The sequence below is a fragment of the Sarcophilus harrisii genome, chromosome 5 (genome assembly GCF_902635505.1).
Source record: "Sarcophilus harrisii chromosome 5, mSarHar1.11, whole genome shotgun sequence".
Lineage (NCBI taxonomy): Eukaryota > Metazoa > Chordata > Mammalia > Dasyuromorphia > Dasyuridae > Sarcophilus > Sarcophilus harrisii.
The window spans coordinates 145,954,305-145,973,376 of NC_045430.1; the positions used below are offsets into that span (position 1 = coordinate 145,954,305).

Genomic DNA, 19,072 nt, shown 5'->3' on the forward strand with positions numbered 1-19,072 from the left:
TTATTAAGCACCTTGTTCAATCATGTCCAACTTTTCATGATCATATTTGAGTTTTTTCTTGGCAAAGATACTACAATGCTTTGCAATTTCCTTCTCTAGCTTATTTTGTAGATTAGGAAAATAAGGCAGAGTTAAGTGACTTGTCCAAAGTCACACAGCCAGTAGTTTAGTCTTCATGACTCCAGGCCCAGATTTTTATTCACTTGCCTCAATTATACTAATTTGTTTGTATTATAAGTTTTAATATAACTTTTGGTTCATGCCTGTGATTTCATTCACATAGATGCATTTCATCCACTAACTCCCTGCAATCTGAAGTCTTATGAATTGCCTGGAAGCACTGAGAAAGCCCAGAGCCAGAGAGATCCTCTATGTGTAAAAGGCAAAACATCTTGATCTTTATACTAGTGGAGGATTCCAGATTCAGGAGGGCCTGAGAAAGCAGACCCTGTACCTATAACAGAGGGAAGCAAGTTGGAAAGAGGTAGATCTCTTTATCAAGTGTTATACTTCCTCTCTAATATGTATGTAGCAGACTGGACCAGTAGTAGACAATATATCAGAGGATGCAATGAAAACGGATAAATATGAGCACAGCCGTTTGAGATATGAAACCGCTTCAAGGATTGAGATTCCCTTTTACCAGATAAGAATGGCAGCTATGGACTCAAGAAAGTATTTCCAGTAACAAAAAAGCTGAGTGTTGTTTTTGTAACTGTCTTTGTCATGCTTGCTTAGAAAAAAATTCTTTCTCAAAGCTAATTAAGTCTGACTGATAATCATCCACATATACCCAGATTCTCAAAGCAGATTATAATCCACAATTATTCTCTCAGGACAGCTTTCTTTCACTACACTATACAAAGCTCTTTATGTTGCCTACCAGATTGTAAGTTTTAATTCAACAGTCCAACAAATACTTATCAAATGTCTACCATGTGCAAGCCTTGCTGTGCACTGAAAACAAAAGGACAAAAAATGAAATAGTCTCTCCCTTAAGGAGTTTACACTCCACTGGAGGAACATAAAACACATACAAATAGAGAGCAAAGGGAGGCAAAGAAGGAGTCAAAGTTGCTATAGGAATATATTTGAGGAAGGATGGTTAATGCCAGAACCTAAGCAATGCCATGAAGAAAAGAATGGTGAGAAGTGAAGTCAAGGAAGAAACCCATCCCAAGAATACAGATTATTTAACATGAGGATCAGTGTCTGCAATACATAACTCATTTTACATCTCTTCCAGGGAAGCCCTATATTCCAAGGAAACCACAGCAGGGCTTTAACAAATCTATCTGTATTAGAAACCACTGAACTTGGGGGTCAGAACACTATTTGGGGTTCAAATCTCAGCTCTGCTATTTACTTTATTTGTGTGATATTGGGCAATTTTCAATCTCTCTGGATCTTGGTTTCCCTATCTTAAAATAAGAAGCATGGGTGATAGTTCTTAATCAAGGTCTATGAATGTTTTTATAGTTTGAAAACTATACTTCAATATAATTGGTTTTCTTTGTAATCCTATGTATTTTATTTTCATTTAAAATTATTATTCTGAGAAGAGGTCCAAAGCCTTACCAGGCTTCCAAAAGAATCCATGAGTCAAAAAAGATCAGAAACCCCCAGACCATAAGATCTCTTAGGATTAGTCTTCCAGCTGTAAATTCTATTCATATCAAGAATATTTTAAAAGGGAAAGGAAGTGGGTCATGTGGTAAGAATGAAAGATAAGGCCTTACATATTGGTACAGACTTATGTCTGCTACTAGGGAGAGTGAGACTGGTGAATGTCCTGAGGTTGAGAGTTCTGGGCAAGATGAAAGCTAACAGTGTATCTGCCCTAAATCTGGAGTAGAGGATCCCAAGGTGCGTGAGGGAACAACTCCCAGAAACTGAGCAGGTGAAAGCTTTGGAGACTATTAGTAGAGATATTGGGTCTACAAGTAGCCTCTGACATTCCAGTCTGGGTAAAATAGGAAGGCCAGACTCAAAAATGGAAAGGAAAAAAGAAAATGAAAGAGGAGGGGGCCCTGAAAAGGAAAAGGAAAGAAAAACAATACAACTACTTTTTAAAAAAATCTTCAATAATTAAATAAAAAAGTACTTATTAAAAGCACTTACAATGTACCTGCAGTGTTAAGCATCAGGGACAGAAAAACAAGCTAAACAGCACTGCTCTCAAGCTTATATTTTAATAAGAGAAGACAGATGAAGGTGGAAAAGGCCAAAAAGTGTGTGGTAGCCTTGCTTTGGACCAGGATTAGAGATATTAATAGAACTTCAGGACGGAAGAACTATAGAAGAGACAAAGGCATGGAGGGATAAATATCTGCCTTATCTCTTACACCTTTAAAAACTGATATTCCCATATAGTAAGTTTTTCTAATACTTCACTTGGTCAGTAATATGTATTTATGTATGAAGGTATCAGGGTTTTAATGTTATTTTGATTAAAACAGCAAGTCAAGTCAACAAGCATTTAGGAATTCTGCTTTAAAAGAAACCCATCTTTACATATGTGTATATGTGTGTGTATAATAAACCCATGTAGTTTCACTATTTATGTTATGCCTGTTTCTTCTGAAGAAGCAAAACTTCTTTCACTCTAAAAATGATAATAAACCCATGTAGTTTCACTATTTATGTTATGCCTGTTTCTTCTGAAGAAGCAAAACTTCTTTCACTCTAAAAATGATAACCAACTATGCAATAAACAATTTAGGATTAAAATGGATTTGTTGTACTTAACCTTATTGATTATAAAAACCAATGGAACAAAGACAAAAACATGCTTTAAAATTTTTATTACATGTATAATTATCTCTGGAATTTAAAACTGCATTACTTTCATACAAGAAACTGCAGCAAAATGAAAAGAAAGATATAAAGTTGGGAGTAGTAGTAAAGAGCTATATTTTTGACTGTATACAAATTCCTAACTACATTCTACTATGAGATCATATTGAGATCCACACACTCAAACTTTTCCAGAAAATTGCAAAAATTAAAACATAGCTACACCTCACTTTAGTGAAGCCAAAGTCATGAGTGTTTACAAACAAATAGCCTGAATAGAATTCAAAAAAAAAAAAAAAAGTTCCAGGAGTCATTGACTCTCATAATAGTGTGTTGTAAAGCTTTGTGGTTACATAGCAATAATTTTGGTTATGGCATTTAACCTTTCCGCGCCTCACTTTCTTCACCTGCAAAATGATATGGTTTGAGTGATGATCTCAAAGGTCTCTTCCATCTCTAAATTTATAGGCCTAAGTAGGACTAGAGACTAGAAAAGCCAGTTCAACTGAAAAAAAAAACTGCAATGTTTCCTTTCAATTAAACATAAGCATCTCCTTGTCACTTAAACTATCTTTAATAGTACTAGAAATATGCAGGCCACAAATATTATGAGTTAAGGTGGGACAAACAAATAGTAAAACATTAACAAACTGTATTATTAAAAAAATAAACAGTGCTTAGGGATTAGACCTATGATCTTAAACAACTAACTTGTAGATTTCACTCCTTCAACCAAGAAGGTTCACACCTTCTCTGCAATTTATCTCTTATAGAGACAACTGAAGATTAGATGACTTGCCCAGGATCATACAGTTCCAGAAAAGGAATAATTCAAGTCTATCTAACTCCCTAACTATGTCTCTCCAAAGATAAAACTGTTAAATAATTTTTCATGATTTAAAAGAATTCTAAAGTGAACTCATATCTTTAAAAGATATGCATCTCTAAGGTATACATAAAGGGTGTTACAAAAGTCTTAGCACAATTGTTAGGGCTAGTAAGTGACTACATTATACAAAGTGTTCCAAAAATTTTAAACGTTGTTTTAAACTTTAATAGTTTAAAAAAAAAAAAAACTATTTTCTGAGGTTTAAAAAAGTGGAAGGAAGGAAGGAAAAGAAAGAAATAAAGTAAGGAAAGAAGGACAAAAGGAGGGAGGGAGGAGGGAAGGGGAGGGAGGAGGGAAGAAGGGAGGGAAAGAAGGAAGGAAAGAAGGAAGGAAGGAGAAGGAAGGAAGGAAAGAGAAGGAAGGAAGAAAAGAGAAGGAAGGAAGGAAGAAGGAGGGAGGGAGGGAAGAAGGAAGGAAGGAAGGAAGGAAGGAAGGAAGGAAAGAAGGAAGAAAGGAAGGAAGGAAGGAAGGAAGGAAGGAAGGAAGGAAGGAAGGAAGGAAGGAAGGAAGGAAGAAAGAAGGAAGGAAGGAAAGAGAAGGAAGGAAGGAAAGAAGGAAGGAGGAGGGAAGGAAGGAGAGGGAAGAAGGAAGGAAGGAAGAAGGAAGGAAGGAAGGAAGGAAGGAAGGAAGGAAGGAAGGAAGGAAGGAAGGAAGGAAGGAAGGAAGGAAGGAAGGAAGGAAGGAAGGAAGGAAGGGAGCTGAGCGATAAAAAGTGATTTAAAAAACCAACAACAACAACCAAAAGTTATCTTAATAGGATGTTGAAGGAAGAAACCTGGGTTTGCAAGATAAGATCACAAGAACCTTTGGTGCCGTCAACATTAGAAAGAAAGGAGAAAAAAGTTTTAAAAGGTCGAAGCAGAGAGAGAGAGATCCCGATGGGCTGATCTCCAGATGGCAAAGAAAGTGCCCCTGGGCCAGACTTCACCACTCGTTCCACTGGGATAAGTGTTGGCATGAGAAAACCGAACTGTTGCCTCCTTCTGGACAACCAAAGGGGGAAGGAGGGCGGGGGTGGGCTGGGCTGCTTTTGCACTCGGCTGAGCCTATCCAACAGCGACCCCCCTCTTTCCCTCCACAGAATGAGTGGGCTGGACTAGATGACCTCCAAGGTTGCAGCTAGCTGTCTCTGTACACATATCATCTATGTGGGTTCCTCGGTTTGGGAGGACGCATATCACACACACACACGCGCGCGCGCGCGCGCCTCCCTCCACCTCTCGTCCAGTCCCCTCCAGATCCCAAGCCTTGCCCTCCCAACTCCAGAAACCCTTCCCATCCTCTCATTCTCCCTCCGACAGCAAAGTCCCCCAGCCCCGCCCCCCCCCCCAGCGGTCTCGAAGAAGCGGGTAAGGACGTGGGGGGGCGGCGGGGGGGCCCGCTCCATGTCTTTTCCACCAGTCACCACCAAGACGGCAGAGCGCTGAAATGGTGAGCTGTCACCGGGCCGGACTAGCGGACGGCAGACCACGGCCGTGGGGAGCCGCAGAGCGGGGTACGGAGCGCCAGATGCACGGGGGACCCCCCCTTCGGCATCCCCGAATGCTCTTCTCTCTCCCCTGCCTTCCCACCTAAGGCAGGCTCGCCCGCCCCTTTGGCCTCGCTCCGCAGCATCCCCAAGATTCTGTCAGCCCCGAACGACCTCCGCACCGCCCACGGCCGAAGCAGCCCTTACCGTGGCCGCCGGCGCCGCTCGCAGGCGGGCCGGGGGTGGGGGAGAAGCGCCGGAGACACCCGAGAAGCGGGTAAACGCTAACGCTGCAGTTGCGGCTGCCGCTGGGTGCCAGACTGACCACAACGAGGCTGCAGGCTCACGCTCCAGGCGCCCGAGCCGAGTTGCCTCGCCTCGCCTCGCCTCGCCCCGCCCCTTTCCCCAAGAGCTCCTCTCCCTCTCTCGCCTCCCTCTCCCTTCCTCCTTTCTTTCACTCTCTCTCTCTTCCTCTCTTTCTCCTTCTCTCTCTACAGCTGCTGCCTCCCAAACCCCGAAAACGGGGAGGGAGGGAGGAAAAGAGAAGAGGAGGAGCCTAGGATACCGTGGGTGGGAGGAGCCGAAGTCTGGTTCACTTTAATTGGCACCTGCTTTCTACAATAGAGAAGAAAAGCGGGGAAAGCTTTCCCCGAAACTCGCTCCAATTGGCTTTTCCTCTAGCCAATAGCAGCGGGGGAAGCGCATCCAAGAGACTTAAGAGGATGTAATTGATGCCTTTATAATCGAACCGAAGTAAAAAGGAAGGTGCCGTTGAATCGGATTGACATTCGACTCAGCCAATCATCTTCAGAAAGAAGGCGTGGTAAAGGGTTTGCTTGGCTTTCCTTCTACCTATAAACGTAGTGAGAGAGCCTCTAAGACTCCGCCCCGGATGTTAGGGAAGCAGAGAGAGGAGCTTGAGTGAGATTCTAATTTGGTTGCTGCTCTAGGATCCGGAACTGAATGGTACAGACAGCTTTTTTTCCACTTAAATGTGACGAATTCTGGATTTAATGGGGAAAAACGTGCGTGAAGTTCCCGGGGATATAACCTGACGAATTCCCCCATCTTCATTTCCCCTCTGCCTTACGGCTGGCCGCAGTACCCAGGTGAGTCCGGAGCTCGGACCAACGCGCCGAACGCCTGGGGAGTTTCCGCCCCTCCCCCTGCCTTGGTGCTGAAGGAGAGAACGTTAGTTCCCTCACCCCCCCACCCCCACCCCCAGTTTCTTTTCTCTTTCCCTCCCCTCTCCCCCATTGTCTGCACCCTCCCCCCACCAACCAGCTCCCATCCCCAGCCATCATTTATCCCCAGCGGTTAAAGAAGCTGTAGTATAAAAGATAAAGAAGTGAAAGTATAGAGGATTCTCCGATATTGTAACAAGCAAGCGTTTATCGAAATGTCCGGAAAGAGCTGTGGGAAGTCAGAACGGATCCTTCGTGTTGCTTTGCAGATGAGGACGCATCCAGACTGATGCATAAGATGCTCAAGGTACAAATAGGCCTCGAGCAGGTGACTCGTCATCCCTAGGCTTTTGTGTAAAAGCTGAGTTACAGTCAATAGAGGTGACCCCACAAAAATCCACTTGGAGTGAATTTTAATTTAGGAGAAGTTTGGTGTTGGAACAGTTTTGGGAATCCTGACCTTAGCGGTGAGGGGAATAAGGCTGTGAGGTTTGGGACAAGGAAGAAAATGGGTTTAAAGGAGAAGGAAAGTAGGTGATTTGGTGAAGAATATAGTGACAGGTAAGTAGCCTAAAAGTGTGGGGTGGGTAAGAGAGAATTGATCTATGAAAAAGTGCTTAGCATTTTCCAAGATTTGTAATAACTATGACATAAAGGGATGTTCATTTGCTCTCGGTTGTACTTTGAATTATGAAACTACTACCACTACCCTTTCCCACAAATGAAGCTGTGAGCTCTGAAATGATTAGCTATTCTAGTTTAACAGGCCTTTTTTTTTTTTTTTTTTTTTTTTTTTTTTTAAACTATTTGATGCCCTGCATCATTCAAAGTCTTCTGGCACATAAGAAGTGAATCTTTTGCAAAATGAGTCCTTGTGTAACATTTAAATATATAGGGTACATGATTCCAGAAAATGTTTCAAGTTTATATAAACCCAGGACCCCTTGATAATGCATCTGAAAGCATCTCTGCTTCCTATGACAGGTTACTGCTTATGTAACTTGCTCTTCTGAAAAGCATAGAGAATCTAAATTTTAGCTAGATGTATTACAACAAATCTATGTATATAGGATCATAGGACTTTGAGGCTAGAAATCATATAGTTTGGAGAAACTGAAGTTATGTGGTAGAGGGAGTATTTTGAGGCAGAGCCTTTTAATTTAAGAAATCTAGTGTTTAATCCTATTCTCCACTACAAAGGAACAGAGGCCACACACAAAGGCCTATGAGATTCTGTGCTGAGCTAAGGAAGTTATAACCTTAGAATAAACTGCAGTTTTTGTTCCTTGATCATTGGCTGTTCATTAATCATCTGTGGTCTTCCTGCCAGACATTGGTTAAATTCTCTTCCAGACCATAGTTGCCACAACCCTAGAACCCTAAAATAGGACTTTTTAACATAAAGGGGAAGCCCTCTGGAAAAAGCTTCCAAGGGTGTACAAACACTGCACTATTTAGTATCCTCTAGGTTTCACTAAGTAGCCATGGAAACAAATCAGGAGAAAGCCAAGTTTTCCCTTAGCCAATATAAGTAGCCTACTTTATTAGGAGAGTCAGCAGTATATTACTGTGGAGAGAACACTGAATCAGATGACCTGCATTCTAATCACATCTATGCACCTTATTATTTAATAACATGACCTTGAACAAATCATTTATTCCATCTTCAGTGAAATGTAGTGTGGAAGAACTAGATAGTCTGAAGCAAGGATTCATAATTTAAAGATAGATTTCAGCAGAGGTAGGAACTGAATAGGAAAAAATTATATCTTTATTTTAATACAACTAGTTTCATTTTTAAAACTGTATTTAAATAATTTAAGAACATTATTCTGAGAGAAAGAACATAGACTTCACCAGCCTTCCAGGTAGGTCCATGACCTAGAAAAGGTTAAGAACTCCTAATCTTAACACCTCCTTCCAACAGTAAATGTTAGTCTGAAATATCTTGCCCATTCACTTCTGGTTGTACTAGTGCTTCACTCACAGAGTTTTACTCAGTTAAGCTGTGTCTTTTCCTAGTCTAATTATACCATTAGCACTTGGAACGTGGGTCCCAACATTTATCTAAAAAAAAAAAAAAAAATTTGCTACAGAAAATTAGTCCTATATTAAATTTGATTCAGCCTTGGTGAGATGTCCTTAAAGTTCCTGCCTGCAAAAAATTTACTTTTTACCTTGCAGGAATGTGAAATGGTACAAGAGTATTAGATTTGAGGGACAAGAATCTGGTTTCAAATCCTGGCTCTGTTGGTTCCCTATGTAGCCTTGAGAAGTCCTTTTATGCTTCCAAGTCTCAATTTCACCTGTAAAATGAAGCAATTGTAGTAGATCAAGGCTTCTTAAATTTTTTCCATTTATGACACATTTTCACCCTAAAAGTTTTTAAATAATTAGGTATATAAAAAGATATACAAATAAAACATTTACTGATAATAAATCAAAATTTCACAACCCCCACATTGTTATGAGACCCCACAGTTTATGTGACCACAGTTTAAGAAGCTGCAAATTAGTTAATCTCTGATATTCCCCAGAGTTTTAAATCTATGATCTTTTGATTTTCTTTGAAAAAATGAATAATAGAAAAGTTTGTTTTGTCTCCATGCTTGCTTTGGTACTCTTTCTTGCCATGGTCTCTCTTTCTCTACCAATCACATACTACAGATGGCTAGAGTTGAAAATATCCTGCAGACAATACATTTATGCATTTTTAAAAATTGGAATAACTGGCAGGTTATTATCGGAATTAGTTCTAAACTCTTTAGTATAGGTTGATTGCAATTTAGCATGTGAACAATAGATAGAAATACACCATGGTATAGTGACTACTTGGAGTGCTGGGCTGAGAGAGAGAGACTAGCAAATCCTCTGATGTAAAGTAAATGTTCTGTCATGATCAAGTAATTTAGTATCTTTAAGTCTCCACATATTGACATATTTTCCACATCTGCAAAATGGGGATATTAGTTCTTAACCCCCAGAGTTTTTGTGAATCAACTGAGATCATATTTATAAAGTATATTGCAAAATAAAAAAAAATCATAGAAATGTCCATTATCATTCAATAAACTACTCTGAGACCTCAGCCTCTGATGCCTCTCTTTAGCTAATTTTTTTTTAACCCCTGCTAATAGCCATCAGCTCTTCTTCCCTTTCCCTCCCCTCTATTTCTTTAGGCACTGTTCACAGTGGTACACTTTGGATACATATTTAAGTCTCATTCCCATTTATTTATCTATTTGTGGAGCTATAAATCTTTCTCTGTTTTAAACTAGCCCATTTCCTAAATTATCTGTCATTAGACTGTGGTCACATCATTTACTAAACAAGGATTAGGAAATGAATAAAGAAGAACATTCACCACTACCATGAAATCAGCAGATAAGTTATTTCGTTAACTCTTTAGTTACCACAAAAATATCAGAGGATATCCTAAGATTTTGAGCCTGAAGGGATCTAAGAGATAATCAAGTCTAGTCCCCACGTTTGAAAACAATAGGGAAAAAATGCAGATTAAAAATTATTGGTGAAATGGCATTGATGGGGTACATAGATACAGACTCGCTGAAACCCCAAAATATGTTAGGGTTTCAGGACTTTCCTATACAGTCCACCAGATGTTGAAGTTAAGACCCCCAAAATATATTGAAGTTTTGAACCAATGTCACAAGGTGACTTCAAAGAATTAGTAGACTTAGACCATCACCACATTAAGAGGCAAAGATTTTATTATTATGCCATTGATTGGTATGCCAAGTTCCAAAAGTCAGTTAATCATTAACAAGGGGACAAGTTAAGTTTCATAGCAGAACATTAACAAGGGAGAAGACAACATTAGGTAGACTTAAGTTCTAATGAACTTGCTAAGGCAGTGGTTCCTAATGACCCCTGAACTCAGCTAAATTCCTAAGGAGTTGGAGGAAGAGAGGGAGATTAGGTTCTTTTATAGGGGAAAAATAATCCCAGGAGTTGGCATCATGTAACTTAGCCTTCTTCTACTATTGGATATAGTAATTGTTGGGTTTGTCAATGCAAGAAATAGAACAAGGTATTCAACCTGGGCCTACTGCAATATGGGTCTTAAAGAGATAATCCTATCCGCCCCTTCCATGCTTGCCTCTGGGAGTAACTTAGTGATTCTGGCTCTCTCCTGTCAAAAGCCCACCTAGCTATCAAGGACCCCAAAGTAGTAGTAAAATGAAATGCATTGTATCAAGAAATCCAATGTGGATTTGGGTTTTAGCCCTGCTTCAAATTAGCTGTGTGCTCTTGGGAAAATCACTACTCTTTATGGTTTATTCTTTTAGCTATAAAATCAAATCTTTTAGAAACATAGAATATTAAAGCTTGAAGAGACCATAAAAGGCATACTGTTGGACTACCTCATTTTGCAGATAAGACACCTGAAAATTGAAGAGTTCCAATGTCAGTCTTCAGAAAAGCCAGAAAACAGCTCAGGGCTTCTGACTTCCAATGCAGTACTCTTTAAACATAAAGTTTTTGCCATTCTGTTTGAAGGATCAAAGAGAAGAGAGAGTGGTACAGAGAGGATAATGTCCCTTATTTTCTCTTGACTATTGTGTAAACATATGTCTGTGAAATCAGGACAAAGAGACAAAACAAGCCAAACTTAGCTCTCTTGGAATATGAGAGAACTTAATCTGAAAATAATATAGTACTTAAAAGTTATTCTAAAATTTTATCATACAAAGGTCTCATTTCTCAAATGTACACAGAATAGACTAATGTATAAAAATATATTTATTGCATTAATTAATGCATTAATGCATTGTTGATGGGAGTTGTGAACTGATCCAACCATTTTAGAAAACAATTTTGAACTATGCCCTAAAGGTTATAAAACTGGGCATACCCTTTGATCCAGCACTGTCACTAACAGGTCTGTATCCCAAAGAGATCATTAAAAAAAAGGAAAAGGAATCCACAGGTACAAAAATATTTCTAGCAGCTCTGTGGTGGTAAAGTTTAGAAATTGTGGGGATGCATACCAATTGGGGAACAGCAGGACAAGTTATGAATGTGATGGAATACCATTCTATAAAAAATGATGAGCTGACAGATTTCAGAAAAACATGGAAAGACTTTATATAAACTAATACTAAGTGAAATGAGCAGAATCAGGAAAACACAGTATGTAGTAACAGCAACCTTGTGCAATGATCAACTGATAGACTTCACTTTTCTCAGAAATATAAAGTTCCAATATAATTCCAAAAGACTTGTGTTAGAAAATGAGGTCTATGTAGAAGACTTTGGAATCTGAATACCGATCAAAGCATACTGTTTTCACATTTTGGTTTTTTTTTTCCTCACAGTTTTTCCTTTTTGTTCTGATTCTTTCACAATATGACTAATGTGGAAATATGTTTAACATATCTAACCTATATCACATTGCTTCCTTTCTTGGGTAGGGAAGGAAGAAAGGGAGAAAAATTTGCAACTTAAAATCTTAAAAAAATGAATATTGAAAACTGTGTTTACATGTACTTGAAAAAAAACAAAGTATTACTAAATGTAAAACATAAAATTACATCATAAATTTTAAATTCATAGAAAAAGCCCATTTATGTTTTTGTACCAAATTGTTAGACATTCTTGAAGTTGATATGGTTGGAAGAAAATAAATTACTTGACTACATAAGAAATGGAAGTTACTTTAGAAACCATTGAGTTCAAGTTCTTTATTTTACAAATGAGGAAACTGAGGTACAGAAAAGTTGCGACTTTTCCAAAGTCACACAACCAAGCGTTGGAAGCAGTATTCAAGCTCAGATCTTCCTGACTCTGGGTCCTGAGCTCTATCTAACTGCCTGTAGTTCTTCAGATAATTGTTATCACTATCAAAAAAATTAATACCTACCTGCATGAGGTAGTAAGAAAAATACTACAGATCCAGGTAATTTCTTGGCCAGATTATTTCAATAGTATTGTACTCCGTTTTGGGCACTCACATTTTAGGAAGGACTTTGGAATATTGGATTGCATATATAGAGGAGAGTAATCAGGATTGGTGACTGAAAACTATGCCATGTGGAAGCAAGTTGAAGGATTGGGAATTGGTTATTCTTATGAAAAGAAATTTGGAAGAGAATGTCTAATAACTGTTTTTACATTTTTGAAAGCCTTTTATGTGGAATGCAGGATAGATGTAGGCTGTTTGAATCAGATAAAAGCTACATAGAAACACATCAGTTTCATTTTTTTAAAACTTAATAAAAATTAAAACAATCCAAAGTAGACTAGGTTGCCTCAGCATGTTTCTCTCACTAGAGATCTTTAATTAGAAACCAAATGACTACTTGTCAGGGATATTATAGAAGTCATTTTCTTTCAGGTATTGATTGACCTTTCCATCTCAGATTTTGTAATACATAGACTTATAGATTTGTATTATAAAAAATAATATAAGTACAGGGCTTAAGTACAAGCCCTGTAATTAAATTGCAAGTACATCTATAGTATTCAAAATTAGCAAGTAGATTTCAAGAGAAGCATTAACATGGTGCATGCTCCCAAACTTAGAAAAGTAGCATTGGATAATTGAAAGCTCATTAGTCCCAGAATCAAGCCTATCACTTACTAGCTATGATATTTTGTCCCTTAACTGATCCAGTATTCAGGTTTTTTTATGTGTCTTTTAGGACTTATACTACTTGATTGTTGTGAGAGAAATAGTTTGTCAATTACAAAATCATTTATAAGTTATTTATGTATTATTAATCTTATTTGGGAAACAAAAAACAACATAGGGGATTTATGTTAGGAGCTTGGGATATGGGTCTCAAAGTGGATCCTCAGAGAATCCTGGGGATTTCTGAAACCTTTTCAGAGAGCCTAAAATTCAAAATTAGCTTTTATTTCTAATATGGTAAATATTTACAATTATAACCCACATAAATAAAAACTCTTTAAACAGATCCTTAATAATTTTTAATAGTACAAAGATCCTGAGACCAACAGTTTGAGAACTCGTGGTAAAAGAGACAATTTATTGAGCTCAAGTAGTAAGGGGAAGTTCCGTGGAAGAAATATGGTCTGAAACCCAACCTTAAAGATAATCAGATTTCAAAATATTTTGAGAATAAGGAAGAGGGCATTCTAGACAAGAAAAGAAAAGACAAACAATTACATAGAATGTTTATGACACAGTGATCATCTAGTCATCCAGATTTACAACTTTAAAGTCATCTTCTCTTGATGAGAAGTCTTGCTAAGGTCTTGTAGATTCTGTCTTGACAGTATAATCTTCTAATCAGTCCCCTTATTTTGACTCATATAACCACAATTCTAGTTAGTTTCTCATCACTTCTCCCTATCCTACTTAGAAGCCTCCTAATTGGTCTTCCTCCCCACCTCAAAAAAAAAAAAAAAAAAAAAACCCTCACATATTACTGCTGACATACCTAATTAATTCCCAATCCATCTTCCACTCATCTGCCAAATTGATATTCCTAAAGTACAGGTTGAGCCATGTTATTTCTGTATTCAGGAAGCTCAGAGAGTTTCCAGTTGCCTCTAAGAGAAAGTACAAAGCCCTGCCCTCTACACACTGACTACCTTACTGCAGAACTACTCTTCTTCATCCACTGCCTGACAATCAAACATTCCTGGGTACTGCTCTATGTTTGTGATATTCTCTCCTATTTTTATGCCTTTAAGATAAGGCTGTTGTCTGTACCTGAAATATGCCCTCCTCACCTCTGCTGCTTACAATTCCTTCAAATTTAGCTCACTCACGATGGCATCCTTCTTCTGATTGATCCCAGTTGTAGATAGATAACTATATGTGTATTTATGTGTAAATGTATACATATATGCCAGAAATCTTAATGTACTTTTAAATAACTACCTTATGATTTTTAAAAATACTTTGTATATCAACTACTCTGCACTTTTTTTCCAAATCTGAATCCTCCCATCTGTTCAATTCAGTAATTGCTTAGTTTATTGAATAAGTAGTAGAATTCAGATTTGGGAAAAGTGGAGTGGTTGATCAGTATATATAGGGTATGTCCAAATTGTGGAAGATCAACTTGAGTTTAGATTTAAGATCATTGGTTTAGCTCTAAAAGAGATATAGGTCATATAGTAGCATAACCATTTGAAGAAACCATCTAGAATGTTTAAATGACTAGACCAAGAACCTAGATATTAATTAACAGCGATGGAATTTGAACTGTAGGCTTTAACTACAAATTTATCATGCTTTCTGCTGTAACATATTACACATCCTTCAGTGCCATTATAGATTTTTTAAGAAGAGGGGTAATGTATTAAATACAGTAATACAAGAAAATCTGGTATTGGTGAACCAAAAAAAATTGGGAGAATTGATACCAAGTAAATAAGATACTGCAGTAATCTAGATATGAGATAAGGAATGTCTGGACCATAACATTAGCAGTGATAACACATCTGTTCTGCTTGTTTTACTCTTTACAATTTCATGCCAGTCTCTGTAGCTTCCTAATATCAACCTGCTCATCAATTCTTGAAGCACAGTAATATTCCTTCACACTCATATATCACAATTTATTGAGCCATTAAAACAATTGACAGATATCCCTTCAATTGTCAGTTCCTAAACACTACAAAGAGAGTTGCCATGATTTTCGAAAATATAGATTCTTTTTTTTTTCCTCCTGATCACTATGGGAAATAGACCTAATAATGGTATTGCTGGTCAAAGGGAATACACAGTTTTGTAACTCTTTGGGCATAATTGCAGTGTTGTTTAAAGTGGTTGGATTCATTCAGTTCTACCAACAGTGTATTAGTATCTCGATTCTTCCACAACCATGCCAATATACAATTTTTCTCTTCTGTCATTTTAACCAATCTAATAGGTATGAGATAGCAACTCAAAGTTATTTGAATTTTCATTTCTCTAATCAGTAATAATTTAGAGAATCTTTTCATATGACTATATATAACTTTGATTTCTTCCTCTAAAAACTGTCTGTTCATATCCTTGAAGGGTATTTTATCAATTGGGGAATGAATCATATTCTTACAAATTTTACAAAATTCCCTAGATATTTGAGATATAGGATCTTTATCTGAGAAATTGTCTGTAATTCTCACACACACACAGTTAACTGCTTTCCTTCTAATCTTGGTTACATTGGTTTTATATTTCACAATGTTCTCTTTTTCAGCATTTAAAGATATAAATTTTCCTCTGATTACTGCTCTTGCTGCATCCAATAAGTTTTTATATATTGTCTCATCATTCTCTTTAATAAAATTATCTGTTATGTTAGTAATCTATTATGACTTGTACTTTAACCCACTCATTCTTTAAGTTATTGAGGATCCAATTGATTTTTAATATGTTTCCATGGTATTTTATTAAGTGTAATTTTTATTACCTTATGATCTGAAAAGAATGCTTTCCTGCGCTTAACTACAACGTTTTTGTAGCCTATTCTATATGGTCATTTTCTTAAGTGTCATGTACTGCTAAGAAAGTTATACTCCTTTTTATTTCCATTCAGTTCTGTCCAGATAGTTATCAGAGCTACCTTATCTAATATTCTATTCATCTCTTTGACTTCTTTATTATTTATTGTTTTAGTTAGATTTTTATCTTATTCTGAGAGGGGAAAGTTGAAATCCCCTTTTATTAAAGTTTTACTCTCCATTTTCACTATAATTCATTTACATTTTCCTTTAAAACTTTGACTGCTATAGCATTTGGTGCTATATATTTAGTATTGATATTGCTTCCTTATCTGTGGTACTTGGAAAATAATGTTTTTTTAATTTTTTTTCTTTTAATTAAATCTTTTTAGCTTTAATTTTGAGATTGTGTTTACCACCCCTGCTTTTTTTACATCAACTGAAGCATAATAAATTCTATTCTAGCCTTTAAAAAAAAATCTGTCTCATTTTTAAATGTGTTTTTTATAAAAGGCATATTGTCAAGTTCTGAGTTTTGATCCATTCTACTGTCTATTTCTGTTGTGTAAGTGAGTTCATCCCATTCACATTGAAAATTAATTACTAATTGTGTATTTCTCTCCATCCTATTTTTCCTCACTGTTTATATCTTTCTCCCTTTTTGCCCTTTCTCACCTCAGAAATGCAATTTTCTTCTGACCACTGCCTTCCTAATTTTCACAACCTTCTAAAAGTCTCTCTTTCGTCCTGTCCCCTTGCCCGTATTTCTCTGTAAGTTAGGAATTTTATACCCTTCTAAATTTATCTTATACTTTCTTTAACCTAGTTCCAATAAGAATAAACCTCCCACACTACCTACCCTGTACCCTATCTTCTCCATAACTGTAATAATTCATTCATATCTCTTTTGATTGCACAGTTCAATGTTATTAAATCCCTTGTAATTTTACTTTCTTATGTTTCTTGTCAAGTATACTTTAAAAGTATTTTAGCTTGTTAAATATCCTTTTTTTTTCCCTTGCAGGATTACATTTAGCTTTGCTATTTAGGTTATTCTTGATTGCAACTCCAGTTCCTTTGTTCTTTGGAAGATTATATTCCATGCCCTTCACTCTCTTAAATGTAGAAAGTGCTAAGTCTTGTATAATCCTGACTATTAATTCCACAATATTTAAATTTTCTTCCTGGTTACTTGCAATATTTTGAATCTTAACTGTGCGTTTTCATTTTGAGATGTCTTTTAGGAGGTAATCAGCGGGCTTTTTCAATTTCTATTTTACCCCTCTAGTTCTAGAACCCCATGGCAATTTTCCTCAATAACTGAAGTATAATATCTAGAATCTTCTTAAAAAGTCATTAATTCTTAGTTCTCCCTCCTCGATCTCTTTTCCAAGTTAGTTTATTTATCTAATGAAATGTTTTATATTTTCTTCAATTTTTAAAATTCTTTTTATTTTTTTATTTCTTAATATCTTAATGAGGTCATTAGTTTTCTCTTACCTAGATCTTAATTGGAAGAAGTTATTTTCTAAAGTAAGTTTTTGAATCTTTTTTTCCAATTGGTTGACTTTCTTTTCATAATTTACTTTCTTTTTTCTTGCATTACTCTTATTTCTTTTCCAAGTTTTTCCCTTAACCTTTCTTATTTGATTTATAAAGCACCTTTTAAGCTATTCCAAGAACTCTTTTTTGAAGATTGTGATTATTTTATATTTTTCTTGGAAGCTTTACAGGAAATTCTTTTGTCTTCTCAAATATTTCTTGACTTAGATAATTGTATAAATATGTGTATATATATATATTGAATTTAACATATTTTAACATGTTTAACATATTGGATTACTTGCCATCTAGGGGTGGGGATTGGGGCAAGGAGGAGAAAATTTGGAACACAAGGTTTTGCAAGTGTCAATGTTGAAAAATTATCCATGCATTATGTTTTGAAAATAAAAAATTTTAATTAAAAATATATTTCTTGACTTGAAGAAGAAAGTAGAACACAGTGACTGATTGGATGGATATTGAATATAATGAAAGAGGAAGAGTCAAAAGTAACTCCACAGTTTTGAGCTTGAGTAACATTTAAAATAGTGGTGTGCTTGAGATAAATAAAAAGGAAAACTTGAAGAAGAAGCGAAATCTGAAAGAAATATATAAGCTTAGTTTTGTCCTTGTAGTATAAGGTGACTTTTCATACTACGGCATGAAAAAAAATTTGAATAATGGTTATTTTTTTCTCCCTTATAGGATATACTTAATTTTTCAACTGTCTGCATCCATCTCTCTAAACTGTTTAAATGAGAATGTCCCTGGCTCAGAGGGTACTGCTCACTTGGCTTTTTACATTACTCTTCTTGATCATGTTGGTGTTGAAATTGGATGAGAAAGCACCATGGAACTGGTTCCTTATATTCATACCAGTCTGGATATTTGATACTATTCTCCTTGTAATGCTGATTGTGAAGATGGCTGGACGATGTAAATCTGGTTACAACCACAGAAATGGACCACGACATATGAAAAGAAAAGTCTGGTACTTCATAGCGATGTTACTTAAGTTGGCCTTCTGTCTTGCACTCTGTGCTAAACTGGAACAGTTTACTAATATGAATCTATCATATGTTTTTATTCCTTTATGGGCCTTACTGGTTGGGGCTATGACGGAACTTGGATATAATGTCTTTTTTGCTCGGAGAGACTGACTTTTAACTATAACTTTTCAATATAACTTGCTGAACAGCAAAAAACAAAAAAACAAAAAACCAGTATTCCAGATATTTGCAAACCTTCAAGGCTACCAAGGAACTAAAAACCACACCAATTGCAGTTTTACACTGTTAGTGTTAAATCAAGTAAGTTATTCAAAGACTTGAAGACAGCATGAAAAGTATTTATTCTACAATTGAATTGTTAGTCTCTTTATCACTTGTAAAAATAAAACTTTGTTTTGAACCACATTTTTTAATGACTTCTTTTTTAAAATTCTGATATACTTCAAAGATGTAATAATCACAAATGCAAAACTCATTCATTAGCACTTAGGAATCAATCCAAATCTTGACTTGGAAAAAAAAAGCAATGATTTTTGTATGAGTAAACATCAAATATTTTACATTCTCATTATAAACAACAAAGCTTGCTTAAAACAAATGGTATTTGCTAAATAATGGAGAAAATTCTTAGGTAAGTACAGTCATTGTGCTTTCATGTTTTCATTAATCCAGGCAAAATCATGCCAGTTTCCACTTAAAAATTTTTGACACAAGTGAAATTAAAATTGATCTTCCTTGCTAAATGTAGTGTAATAAC

At 36.4% G+C, this 19,072-nt stretch overlaps 2 protein-coding genes across 6 annotated transcripts in view; one reads left to right on the top strand and one right to left on the bottom strand.

Moving 5' to 3' along the window:
• PHTF2 (putative homeodomain transcription factor 2) overlaps positions 1-5,571 on the bottom strand; it is a 147,974-nt gene extending 142,403 nt beyond the window's left edge. For all 4 annotated transcript variants that reach the window (XM_031938682.1, XM_031938683.1, XM_031938681.1 and 1 more), the window contains exon 1: positions 5,361-5,571. The gene's annotated coding sequence lies outside the window, so the exon portion shown is untranslated. The remainder of the gene's footprint in view (positions 1-5,360) is intronic.
• A 130-nt stretch (positions 5,572-5,701) lies between these two features.
• Positions 5,702-18,720, top strand: TMEM60 (transmembrane protein 60). 2 transcript variants are annotated; one of them, XM_003771465.4, is made up of 2 exons: positions 5,702-6,262; positions 18,011-18,720. In XM_003771465.4, exon 2 carries the CDS (start codon positions 18,061-18,063, stop codon positions 18,463-18,465), a length of 405 nt encoding a protein of 134 aa, XP_003771513.1. In that variant the 5' UTR covers positions 5,702-6,262; positions 18,011-18,060; the 3' UTR covers positions 18,466-18,720. The 2 variants fall into 2 exon arrangements, with proteins under 2 accessions (XP_003771513.1, XP_031794544.1); XM_031938684.1 differs by lacking the exon at positions 5,702-6,262 and adding an exon at positions 6,412-6,644.
• Positions 18,721-19,072: the final 352 nt, after the last annotated feature.